Consider the following 12,045-nt stretch of genomic DNA (forward strand, 5'->3'; position numbering starts at 1 on the left):
ATGCAGGCCCTGCCTTTGTGTCCTTAAGTAAAGTGACTTTTGAAAGAGCCCACCCAGCTCAGAGAAGACGGAAGGAAAAGGGACTTTTCTGTTCTCCTCTTGTCCCCTTGGGGGGATGGATTCATGTGCAGGAGTCCTGGGACAGCAGACATCCCAAGGGAGGTGTAGATGGTGCCATTCATTCATTCACATATTCACTCACTCATTCATTCATTCAACAAATTGTCCTTGACCTCTGCTCTAAGTCAGGCCGGACACCCAACCTTGACGTGCCGAGATCCCCGTCCGCACGCGCTCCCACTCCAGGGACCGTGCTGAGGCACAGGGGGGAATCTCAGGGAACATGTTCCCAAACTTCAGGCCCTGGCAGTGCAGGCCTTGCTGCGAGTGGTTGTCATGCACTCATTCGTTCAGTCCACGTTTGTTGAGCATCTCCTGTGGGCTAGGACCTGCACAAGTTAGACGAGGTCCCCCCCAGCTCACGAGGAGCCCGGAGCTGCCCCCAGCGAGCTGAGGTGCTGGGCGCCGCATCCTTTGTCTCTCCCCACCGCAGTGCCCATTCATCGATGATTTCATCCTGGCCCTGCACCGCAAGATCAAGAATGAGGCCATCGTGTTCCCGGAGGAGTGAGTTGTCCACCACGGGCCCCGCCCACCCCCAGGGAGGCGTGTCTGGGTTTTAGCAGAGCTTTTGTCCTTTCCGGGCCCCACCCCAGCCTGCAGATCTGGAGGTTGGGGTGCTGTTCCCTGGGAGCAAATGGAGGGACATATGAGCGGGGTCTCAGACATCTGGGTTGGATCTCATTGAACAGATGGGAACTCTGAGGCTGGGAGTGGGGTAGGGATGACCTCAGGTCACACATTCATCCTGCTTCTTCACTGAAGGCCTCCAGGAGGTCAGTGACATCAACCCCATGCAGATCCTGCACCCGCGGGGAACCTCCACCTTCTCCACACGGGTGGGGGGGCTTCATGATGCCAGTGCACTCCCCCGTTTCACAGATGGAAAAGTGGAGGCTCAGTGGGTCTGGGATTTGAAGCCACTCCCTCCCCCTTGCCCCTTCCTTTGTGACTGAGGTCTCTGAGCCCAGAAGGACTGTTTGGAGAGGCCTCCCCACCCATCCACGGTTCTCCCGATTATGATGCCAGCTACCATGGCAGCCAGCCTGAGTCCCCTAGCGCCTCACTTTTCAGGGCCCTTTTACCATCTGCGCAGAGTGCCCAGGTCAGAAACCACCCTGGGAGTTGTCCTCGGGGTCCCTGCCCCTCGCACCCACTTCCTGTTTGGCCCCAAGCCGTGCTCAGTCCACCTCTTACATTTCTCCCGGTTCTGTTGCCAACGGCACCCCCTGCCTAGTTCAGGCCTCTGCCTTGTCCAGCTACTGCAGTCAGGCCAGAGTGACCCTGATGAAGCGCAACAGATCTCACCACGCCGCCTGCTGAAAGTTTTTCCAAGGCTTCCCAAAGCCCACAGGAAGAGGCACGCCCTGGCCCGGGCATTCAAAGACCCCTGGGTCCCCCCACCTGTTCACCTGCCGCCAGCTCCCCGCTCCCTGCCACCATCCCTACAGCAGTGGCTTCCTCCCCTTTCACGTGACTGCTTGTCTCCCAGCCTTTCCGCCCCCCCCCCCACCCCCAGGGATTAAGTATCTAGGACAGCAGAGGGAGCCAAGGTCATAGCCCTGAGAGTAGGTTCCTTCTCCCAATAATTTAAGTAGCAACGAAGCCTGAAGTTTAAGCAGAGACAGTCGAAGCTGATGCGGGGCTGAGTCCTGCTCTCCTCCCCCTGAGTCTCACCCCTGCCCTCCCTCTTCTGGGTGGCGGTGAGCCTCGGTTTCCTCCTCTGTCAAATGGGTATCTTCCCTGGCCGCCTCCCAGGCGGAGGAGAAGATAAGATGGTGAGTGGGGGCGAAGGCCTCTTGGGGGTCCCATAAAGCGGCTCTTCTCGCATTATCCTTGCCACCTCTGCCTCCCAGGGGGTGTCCAGCACCCATGGGACCCCGTTTATGTCTGTGACCTCTGCCCCCTGAGGGAGAATGCTTTACTTCGTACTCAGGGGAGAAGGGTATCCATACGCTTGTTCTGGAGCTCTCTCCTTCCACCCTGGTGCCTTTGGGGGTGTCCCTCCTGCTCTCTGAGAAGGGGGGTCGGCGGTGTCTCTGCCCTGGTGTGCACTGATCAGGGAAGCCTGGAGCAGGGTGGAATGCAGAGGTGGGAAGCAAAGGACCATCAGCTGTCTCTCCCTCGTCTCCTTCCTTCCCCTTCTTTAGGCCAAGGGTCAGCGAAGAGCTCAAGGACTTAATCCTGAAGATGCTAGACAAGAACCCTGAAACAAGAATTGGGGTGCCAGACATCAAGGTTGGGGAACCAGAGGTGCTGGGCTGGGCTGGGCCACAGAAAACAGGCCTCAGTTTGCCCTTCTGGGGAGCCTTACACTGGGGACATCTGTGTATTGGGTTGGGGTTTGGGGTTTTTGGGCTTTGGACCCTCAAGGCGACTGCGGGTGGGACGCCTAGGTCCCTCGCTTGCCGATGTCTGTCGCCTGTGGCCCTGACCCTCCCTGCCCTCTGCTCTGCAGTCGCATCCCTGGGTGACCAAGAATGGGGAGGAACCCCTTCCCTCGGAGGAGGAGCATTGCACCGTGGTAGAGGTGACGGAGGAGGAGGTGAAGAACTCAGTCAGGCTCATCCCCAGCTGGACCACAGTGGTAAGAGGATGGGGGGGGAGGCACCGACTCCTGGGAGGGCCTGGGGGGTGGGCATGGCTGCCGCCTGAGACTAGCTCTGTGCTGGGCCCTGTGGGGGGCAGAGGGCTTCCTGGTTGGCCAGCCCCGATGCTGGGCCCTTGAGGCCACTGTTCCGCTAGAGGCCCACAGGAACAAGGTCACATTATTCAGCCTCGTGGTGGGGAGACCAGGAGGTGTGGTGAGGAGAGCGAATGGTTTAAATATACTGCCCTCACTGAGTGTCCACACTCACCACGACTGGAGAAGCATTTCCTTCCTTCCTTCCTCCCTCCTTCCCTCCCTCCCTTTCTTCCTTCCTAACGTTTATTGAGCTTCTGCTATCTTCCAGGCACTGGCCTAGGTGCCAAGGACGTGAGAGGGAAAAGGCCTAGCATGCCTTTGATTTGGAGACGTGGTCCCGGGGCCCCCGCGTGTCAGGCAGACACCACCCATGTGCTCCCTCCGCTTTCCTCTCGTGTTTCAGCTGTTCGCATCCTCCTCTGGACAGCTCCCACGTTAACAGTTGGGAGTTATTAACGTAGCCCCTCATGGCCATCTGGTTTTTTTTGTGGGGGGACACTGAGAGCCATGGCTTGCCCTGCGCTGAGGTTTCACAGTGAGTCGGGGTGAGCACAAGGCCGGGAGAGCGAGCTGGGGCCCGTGCCTGGCATGGGGCCTGGCCTGTGCACTTCATGCCTCCCTACTGGGTCCCGTAGGGCCAGCGGGCTAAAATCCTGTGCTCTACAGAGCTCCAGGGCTGTATGGGGTCCCTGGAATTGTCAGCTCCCATAGGGTCCCTACTGCCACTTCCCTGGTCTTAACCACCATACTCTCTTTTCTAAACCACTGGACTCGCCTCCCAGGTTGTCCCCCTGCCCGTCCTCCACCCTTGCCCCCACTACAGTTAACACCCAACTCAGCAGCCAGGGTGGTCCAGGGACCCGGTCATGTCCCTTCTCAGCTCAGACCCTGCTCACTCAGGCCTCCGTGTTGCTCAGAGTAAGAGCCACACACCTGACTGCCTGGCAGACCCTGCACGGCCTGCCTGCCCCCATTTCCCCTGCCCACCTCCTCTCCTCCCTCCATTCACTCCAACCACATGCCACGGAAGCTGCCGCCCCAGTGCCTTTGAACATCCCTTCCCTCCGCCTGGGGTCCTCTGGCCCAGATGTCCACAGGGCCGCTTCCTCATCCCTCCAGGTCTTCACTCCACCGTCACCTTCTCAGTGAGAAGTGAGTGAACCTTCCCAGCCCCTTATTGAAAATTCCAACCTCCTCTTTGTCATACCTTATCCCCCTTCCTTGTTTTATTTTTTCCTCCTGAGCCCTTACCACTAACTAACATACATTCTACTGATCTGTCTTAATTATTGCCTGTCCATGCAACTAGAATATAAACTCTATGAGGGCAAGAATTTTTGTCTCGTTGTGGTCCCCGTGCCTCGAATAGTGTCTGGCATATGTAGGCGCTCAATAAATACTTTCTGTTGGAAGGAAGAAGGAAGGAGGGAAGAAGTAAAGGCGCCCCGATGCTATGCTGGTGTGTGAGAATTTGTGTGCGTGTGGGCAGGAGGATGGAGCTGTCCTTGTAGCGGGAGGAGGGACAGTCAGAGAGCTAGAGCACAGCAGCCTGTCCCCTCCTGGCATCCCCCCAGGCCACTGCGCAGCTCCTCTCTGGCCCCTGGGACAGCCTCTTCTCGACTCCATCCTTCCTGTGTAGCCAGAAGGCATTTCCTAATTGCACTCCCCATGCCCTCAGCCTCGCATTCCAGACCCTTCCTGGTCTGCTCCTGGCCTCTGTGCCCGCCACGCACCAGATGCACCGGGCTCCTCGCCGTTCCCAGAATTCACCCTCAACCAGCTCCCCTCCGTGCTCTTGCCATTTCTTCTGCTTGGGATGTGCTTCCTTGCTCTGCCCAAGGAAAGGGAGCTTCAGCAGGGCCCACCCAGCAGCCTCCCCGTCCGGGAGTCAGGGTGGAGGCTGCCAGTGCGTCTGGGAACCCGGGGGCCTGTGTTCCTCACGCTGATGTGTCTTCCCCAGATCCTGGTTAAGTCCATGCTGAGAAAGCGTTCCTTTGGGAACCCGTTTGAGCCCCAGGCGCGGAGGGAAGAGCGATCCATGTCTGCCCCGGGAAGCTTATTGTCGTAAGTACTGGTGGGCTGAGGCCTGCAGGGTGCTCCCTGCGGTGGGGTGAGGACTGGCACCCCTCCCCTCACTCTCAGCGTCACCAGGCTGTGCAGGCTGAGCCCGGAGCCTGGGGAGTCGGCCAGGCCTCAGAGCAGGGCCCTGTCTGCACCTCTGTTCTCAGCCCACGGCAGCCTAGTCGAGGTTTACAGGCAGACCTCTTTGTAGAAGGTTGGTTTGTGTGTGGAGGGAGGGACACTTCTGCTGACTCTTCCTGGTCCGGGGGTGGGGTGGGTCAGCTGCCTTCCTGAGTGGCCTGTGCTATACATCCGGCCATTGCCGAGGCCGTGCACCCAGTCAGCACTTCGTAAATGCTTGTTCAGCGAGTAAGGACAGGCAGACTGGTGACGACGATGCTGGGCCAGGGAAGAGGAACCCCCAGGGCTGCTGGCTCCCGCCTCAGAGCCCGGCAGGTACATTCGCCACCTCCTGGGGGAGGGCAGAAAAGCAGTTCCCCAGACCTCCGTGAGCCTTGCCCTCAGCGTTTCCACCTTCTTCCACTGAAATAAAAGTCTGGGATGCTGAAAAGGCCTGCTGGAGTTTGCGCACAGACCTGCAGAGAGAAAACAGTAAGGGGGTCCTGGACCAGAATGTGGTCCTGGGACTTGGGTCGCCTTCCTCTAGCCTGCGAAGGGAGCTGCGGGACAGAGGGGCTGTGCCAGCCAGCCCGCTCTGCGGAGGAGATGTGCTCCCCTGGGAGGTGAGCGGCGGCTGCCGTCCAGGTATGTCGGCCTCTGGGGAAGGAGCAGTTTCACTTGTGCTGTCCGGGGGCCCAGATGTGGGTTTCGTCTGTGTGAGACCACCCTCTTCAGACGTACGGGGTCCCATCATAGTGGACAAGCTGGTGTCTGCTCCCTGCCAGAGGTTGCTTGCACCCAGGGAGGTCCACGTACCAACCTCTTGCCCTCCTCTTGACAGACTCCCTGGCCTAAGTGGGGTGAGCTCTGGGGCCTGGGAGAGGCCTCGACTGTCCAAAGCTTACTTCCTGTTCCCTGTCTCTTCTGTGAGGTGGCCAGTCCTAGGGAAGGGGTTCCCTGGGCTCTTTTAGATCTGCAGGCTGCGATGCTGGAATTGGGCATAGTGTAGGGGACCACATATTCTGCGTCCAAATGGAGCCACTCTTGAGAGCGAAAGAGGAAGCTATTACTAACTATGCCGGGGACAACAGGCAGAACTAGGACCATGAGGCGCAAACCTGGACGTCTGGTCTCCAGCTCAGTGTCTGTGACTGGGCGCCCCCTAGTGGTGGTTCGGGCCAGTCACAGGCCAGGGACGCATCCACGCAGGGCACAGGGCTGGGCATGAAGAGTACACCTGAGCAAGGCAATCGTCCTTTCATGGACATGTTAATGGGGAGACAGGTCAGTTCCTTCATCTGGACTGTGAAGGGATTGGGCTTAACACTTCCCAGCTATAACATTCTATAGTTCTGTGACTCAAGTTTAATTTTGAAAAGCAGGTTTTACCTCGTCAGAGTCCCAACATTTGTCCTTGATTGTCTCTGTTTTTTATGCTTCGGGATAATTGTTGAAACTCTACAGTAGATTTAAATGAGATTGATCCTTTTTAAAGGTATCAAAATCCACTCATTGATCATGTTTTAAAAAAAAAGGTCTTAGGGGAAAAAAGCAGATACAGGAATCTACTGAATATGTGACAGAATCCTGAGACCGATAGGTAGAATCTGTCCTGTGAACAAAGAAAAGAAAATGCAAAACCAAAGCCCTTCGACCCAGGACCATGGGGGCTGATCTAGGCCAACCTAGAAGGCCTGTGACCCGGCTGGTCCTTGAGGGTGCAGGGAAGTCAGCTCAGGAAGGTCAGATCTGGAGAGGCTCCGGAAGCCTGGCTGGGAAATCTAGACTTGGTCTCCAGGCAGTAGGGAGCCCCGGAGGGCTGTGGGCTGAGACTAGGGGTGAGGAAACCAGCAAGGGACCACAATGCAGGAGAGTGAGACTGAGATGAGCTTAGAAAGGAGGTGAGGGGGGATTTGAGAGGTGTGGATATAAATGCCTGTGAGTGTGTGTGAGTGTCCTCGTGCATGCGATGTTCTGACCCCTGAGGTCCCTCTGCCTCTGGTGTCCCCTGAACAGGAAGGATGGGTGTGGTGAAGGAGGCAAAAGCCCGGAGCTCCCCGGCGTCCAAGAAGATGAGGCTGCGTCCTGAGCCCCTGCATGCGCCCAGGGCCGCCCGGCAGCACGCTCATCCTGCGCCTCCAAAGGCCCACGGCCCTCATGCCAACAGCCGCCCCTGCGGGCAGGGGGCTGGGGACTGTGGCCCCTCTCCCGGCCCTCCTCCCCTGTCGTGCTGCATGACCTCCACAAGTGCGTGTCCAGGGACAGGATCAGAATGTGTGTCACCTGGGGTTTGGGGGGGGTAGGGCTCCCACAAAGCCTTTTGTTTCGTCCTGACTCTCCCTGGCGGGACCCATTCTTTGGGGAAGCTGGGTGCCCGTGGTGCCTTAGAAACCTCACCAGCTGGTTGGCAAGGCCCAGGGGCAGGAGGCAGGAAACCAAGATGACAGGAGGAAGCCTCGTTTGCTACCACTGCAGAGGCCGGGTGGGCGTGGCTCAGCCGCCACCTGCACAAGGAGGGGTGCACCCTGCCCTCCTCAGGGGGGCGCTGCCAGAGCTCTCGTCTACTGAGAACACTGACGTGGAGGCTCTGAGCCCTTGGTGGGCGTTCCTGGGCCTCACGGGGGCGGGGGGCCGGTATTGGAGAATCCAGGTTCCTCTTTCGTTATCTTTTTTTTGGTAACTTGATGGGGGAGGTAGGTGCAAAGCTCTGCCTGGGAACACGTATCGAGCTCTCCTCCAGCTTTGGGTGGTTCCCAGCGTACCCACCATCACTTGGCAGCCAAGTGGATTGGACTGGCCTTCCCGGATTGTGTTTCGCACTCTGGAGGATGGGCTGAGTGAGGCTTTGAGCAGAGGCCCGAACCAGGAACACCAGCCTTCCCTGCCCGCCTCCCTCCCTCCCCCCGTGGCTCCCCAGAGCCCTGGCTGCCAGAGATACCAGGGCTGACATGGACCGAGGGCCCTGGACTCACAGGGCTGTGACCTTGCAGATGCTGGAGTAACTGAAATCCAGTCTGCGATCCAGCACCGGCCTCCCCATCTGGTCCTGGAAGCTGCCCTCGCGTTCCAATGATGAAGGACCAAGTGCCCAGGTTGGAGGCCTCGCTAGAGCTGGAACCCTGGTGGGGTGTGTGCGCTGGCAGGTGGCCACGGAGAGGTGGGCCTTCTGTCGCCGGCTCACCCCAGAACAGTTGTCATCCCACCTGCTCAGAGCTGGAGCCGACTTCTCTCTGGGATCAGTGCCTGGCTTGCTGGCTTGGCCTTGACTGACCAAATGCTGAAGAGACTGACCCCCAAAGGAAAATGAAGCAGGACTCACATACCTGCCCTGAAGACATGGGCCAGACAAGGGATTTCAGTCACCCTCACAGGGCTCCTGTTGCAGGAGAACTCTGTTCGGAAGGGAAGGAGGTGGGGCTGGAGGAAGGCTGCATCCCGCGTGTGTCTGTGCCTGTGGGTGTACATCGCCTCTCCATGCACGCACGCCCGTGCGTGCCCATCTGCTGCACACAGCATGTCTTGCACCAGCACGTGCATCTGTAATATAGTGTCTATGTTTATTTAAGGCTCTGAGCAGAACGCGGCCAGTTGTCACCGGGTCCACATTTCTCCCTGCTCCTCTGCAGTAAGGCATTGTAACCCAGGGCTTAAACAATAATTCGGTACTGTTCTTAAGAACACTTTTTATAGAGTTCATGGGAGGCCATTCCCGGATCAGCAGGTTTTCCCTGAGCATCTCTGTGCTGGGGCCTTGGAGGGTAGGGGTTTCAGGGACACGCTCCCCCCTCGCAGAGCTCCAAGGTGGGCCCGGCTTCATTGCCCACGCTCACCCCATCACTGAGGGTTTGGACTGGCATTATTGTTTCTGAATGTAGCACAAGGGATGGACAGACTCCATAAGAGTGTTTTAAAAATTAACTTCCTAGGAAGTGAGTTAAAAATAATAAAAGCCCTTTCCTGAGTTAAAACAAAACAACCCCCCAAAGCTTGGTATATGTACCTTTTCTGCATCTGGGTGTGGCTTTGCTAACTTTTCTGCAGGGGTCTGAGTAGGGCAATAGTGGAGGAGCTCTGGGGGTGGGAGAGGGAGGGAGGGAGGGTTGATTTGGAGGGGGAGGGGCTACAGTCCAGGATGTGGCTCAGTCTCCTGGGTAGGTCTTGTGGCCCCTCCTTGGGAAGAACAGGGTGTTTGGGAGCCAGTGCGTGGCCCGTCAGGGCATCCTGCCTGTTTTACAGGGGCCCAGGGAGGCCAGGGTCTGGTCCTTGGGAGCCACTGCTACTCCTCATGGGGCAGAAGTCCCAAGTGAAATCTCACAGGAGTCCCTGTGATACAGGCCAGTGTCCTCCCAGTGCCCCCTTAGCCTTGGGCACTGGTACTGTTTGGACCCGGCAGCTCCCTGCTCGTAGGAGGCTTCTCCATGGCCATGATAAGAAAAGTCATCTTTGAAGTCAGATAGCCTTCATCTTGAATCCCAGCTTTGCCATGTAATAGCTGTGTGCCCTTTGCAGGTCATCAGAGGAGTCTCAGCTTCCTTGTTGGTACGATGCAGACAATATCGGCCCCTCCTCATGGGGTTCTTGTGAGGTTAAATGAGGCATTTGTGCCAAGCATCTGACCTAGTGCTTGGTACATAGTAAGTACTCAGCAAGTGAGACCCTTAAAAAGCAACCCAAAGAACTTTCTGCCTCTGGGGCTGCCTGAAGCCAGCCTTAGAGACCCGAAGCTCAACACGTCCTGCATGACTGGCATTTGCTCATCTGCAGAGCTCCTCACCAGGTGCTACTGGAGACCAGCCGGAAGGAGATCAAGCCAGAGGCTGCCCATCATGGTGATCAGTTTTTCTATCTGAGAAATGGAGACCAAAGCTGCTGCTGCCTGTTTCCTGGTCGTCCTGCAAAGGTCCCATGAGGGCTACACCAAGCCCTCTGTGGGAGGGGGTCCTGGCCGCCAGGCAGAAGTTCCCCAAACGCCACTCCCTCCCGACCCTCGCTGTCCCTCAATTTTGGACCCACCACCTCTCGCTTCCTTACTGGTCTCTGGCTTGGTCCTCAGTGCTCCAATCCATCCTCTTACAAGCTGCCAGAGTGGTCTTTGGGCACCCACCGGACCACGCCCACCCCTCTCAGTGCTCAGCCTGGGGTTTGAGGCCATTGCCATTAGCCTCCCGGGCCTCCCCGGACGCTCTCCTGACCCATGCCCCACCCACCCTCCCTCCAGCCACTTCTTGCTCCCCACGGCTCTTCAGACTCACTCACCCACTCCTCCCAGACACGGCTATCCCCCACCCCTGCCTCCGTTCATCAGTGTCGGCCCCACCCTCCAAGGCCTATTCTGCAGTCGGGAAAGATCCTCAGGTTGGTTCATCCCAGGTGTTGGTCACCAAACCTCGTGCCTGGGTTTGACAGTACAGATTGTCACGCACAGGAGCTTCGAATAGGACCACGATGTCATTTCGCCACGAGGACAGCCACTCTACGTGGCACGCTAAGGTAGGGAAACTGAGGCTCGGAGTCACACAGCGAGTTAGGGAAGAGCCAGGCCAGAGCCCAGGCCTCCTGCCCACAGCCCCACCCGGGTTCCCACGTCAGCGGCTGGGAAGGCCCGAGAGCCCAGTGTACGGGGAAGGACACCTGGGAAGATGGGAGATGGAGGTTGCGCCCCCAGGCCTAACCACGGGGGAGCTGAGCCCAGGCCAGGGTGTCCAGCTGAAGGCTCGGGGCAGTCTGAGGTTTGCCCTGGGAGGTTCTGGTTCCTCGCGGAGAATGTCTCTGGGCTCCGGATCCCACAGGAGCTTTGCCCGGTCTCTGCTCCCCCCAACCTCTATCATCCTATATGGTCTCAGCCTGAAGGAGAGGAGGGATGGGTGGTCAGGGCCACTGAGGGTTCCAGTTTTCCCAGGGGAACACCCAGATGCACTGGGACTCATATATACACGTCACAGGTTATAGATTCCCTCCCCTGCCCACAGGCTGGCACACCTACGCAACCTTCCCTTGGGCAAACAAGCAGGCCTATCTATGGGGCTGCCTCCTGGGCCACTGGGGATCCACTGAGGGAGGCTGGGGAGCCATGCGGTGGATGGTACTGGGTCCTGGGGGTCAACTGAGGCCCAGAAGGAGACCAGGAGGGGCTGGGAGGAGACTATCCTCTGTCTCACCTGCAGAATAAAGCCCTGGCCGCTCCCTGCCCTGCTTCAGCCCCCTGACGGACTGGGTGTCCATGGCTTAAATGACCACCTCCTGTCCCTGGTCCCGTCCTGCGCGCGCGTGCGCGCGCGCGCGCGCGCGCACACACACACACACACACACACACACACACACACACAGACTGACCTGGATCTGCCCTCTGAGGTCTCGGATACATCCACTTCTCCAGCTAGCATGACCCAGGGAACAAAGTCTGGGACCTCTCACTCTCCAAGGCAGCTGCCAGTTCTCACCCAGGTTGGGCTGACAGTTTATCATTAGCCCATGCCAGCTCTGTGGTCAACTTCCATGCTCTCCCCACTGCCTAGGCCCCACCATCTCCAGGTCACCTCCTCCAGGAAGCCTTCCCTGGTCCACAGCCCCAGAGGCACCCTTGGCACATGGTCTGGTGTCTGGTTCATCTCCTATAAGACTGGAAACAAGGTCCAGGGATTGCAGCCTTACCTACCGGCTGAGTCACTTTCACAACTTGTTATCTGTCTACTCACTGATCCGCCATGATGAAGACCATTGGAAAAGCATCTCTCAACTGAATCGCAAGCGTGGGACTTTCCCTCTGGGAACCCCATTCTCTCCACCTGATCCCTAGTAAGCCTCTTCGCTAGCCTGTATATCTCTGGCCTTCTCTGTTCTTCCCTCCCTGCTCCTCAGCCTGCAAACTAGCTCAGGTCTTCCCTTAACTATTTCCCAATTTCCACCGCCTTGGCTTTCTGAAGGCTGCTGTCCCACACTCCCAGGCATACAGGAAGAGCCCCTCCTGGCTTCTCTCTCAGATGCCGTCTGCGCAGACTCCTTCTTCCCTGTTACTTCCTGGCTCAGTGTGTCCCGTCCCCAGCAGCGCTGGTCCCTGC

At 58.1% G+C, this 12,045-nt stretch overlaps 1 protein-coding gene across 4 annotated transcripts in view; it reads left to right on the forward strand.

Moving 5' to 3' along the window:
* CAMKK1 (calcium/calmodulin dependent protein kinase kinase 1) overlaps window positions 1-8,963 on the forward strand; it is a 28,119-nt gene extending 19,156 nt beyond the window's left edge. For 2 of the 4 annotated variants that reach the window (XM_033847980.2, XM_033847981.2), the window contains 5 exons: window positions 554-627; window positions 2,271-2,358; window positions 2,579-2,707; window positions 4,767-4,870; window positions 7,004-8,963. In XM_033847980.2, the coding sequence (XP_033703871.1) occupies window positions 554-627; window positions 2,271-2,358; window positions 2,579-2,707; window positions 4,767-4,870; window positions 7,004-7,076 (468 nt within the window). In that variant the 3' untranslated portion in view covers window positions 7,077-8,963. Of the gene's footprint in view, window positions 1-553; window positions 628-2,270; window positions 2,359-2,578; window positions 2,708-4,766; window positions 4,871-5,422; window positions 5,633-7,003 lie in introns of all 4 variants that reach the window. The other 2 variants (XR_004523939.2, XR_012328589.1) reach the window with 2 other exon arrangements.
* The last annotated feature ends 3,082 nt before the right edge of the window (window positions 8,964-12,045 follow it).

Source organism: Tursiops truncatus, chromosome 20, assembly GCF_011762595.2.
Source record: "Tursiops truncatus isolate mTurTru1 chromosome 20, mTurTru1.mat.Y, whole genome shotgun sequence".
Classification (NCBI taxonomy): Eukaryota; Metazoa; Chordata; class Mammalia; order Artiodactyla; family Delphinidae; genus Tursiops; species Tursiops truncatus.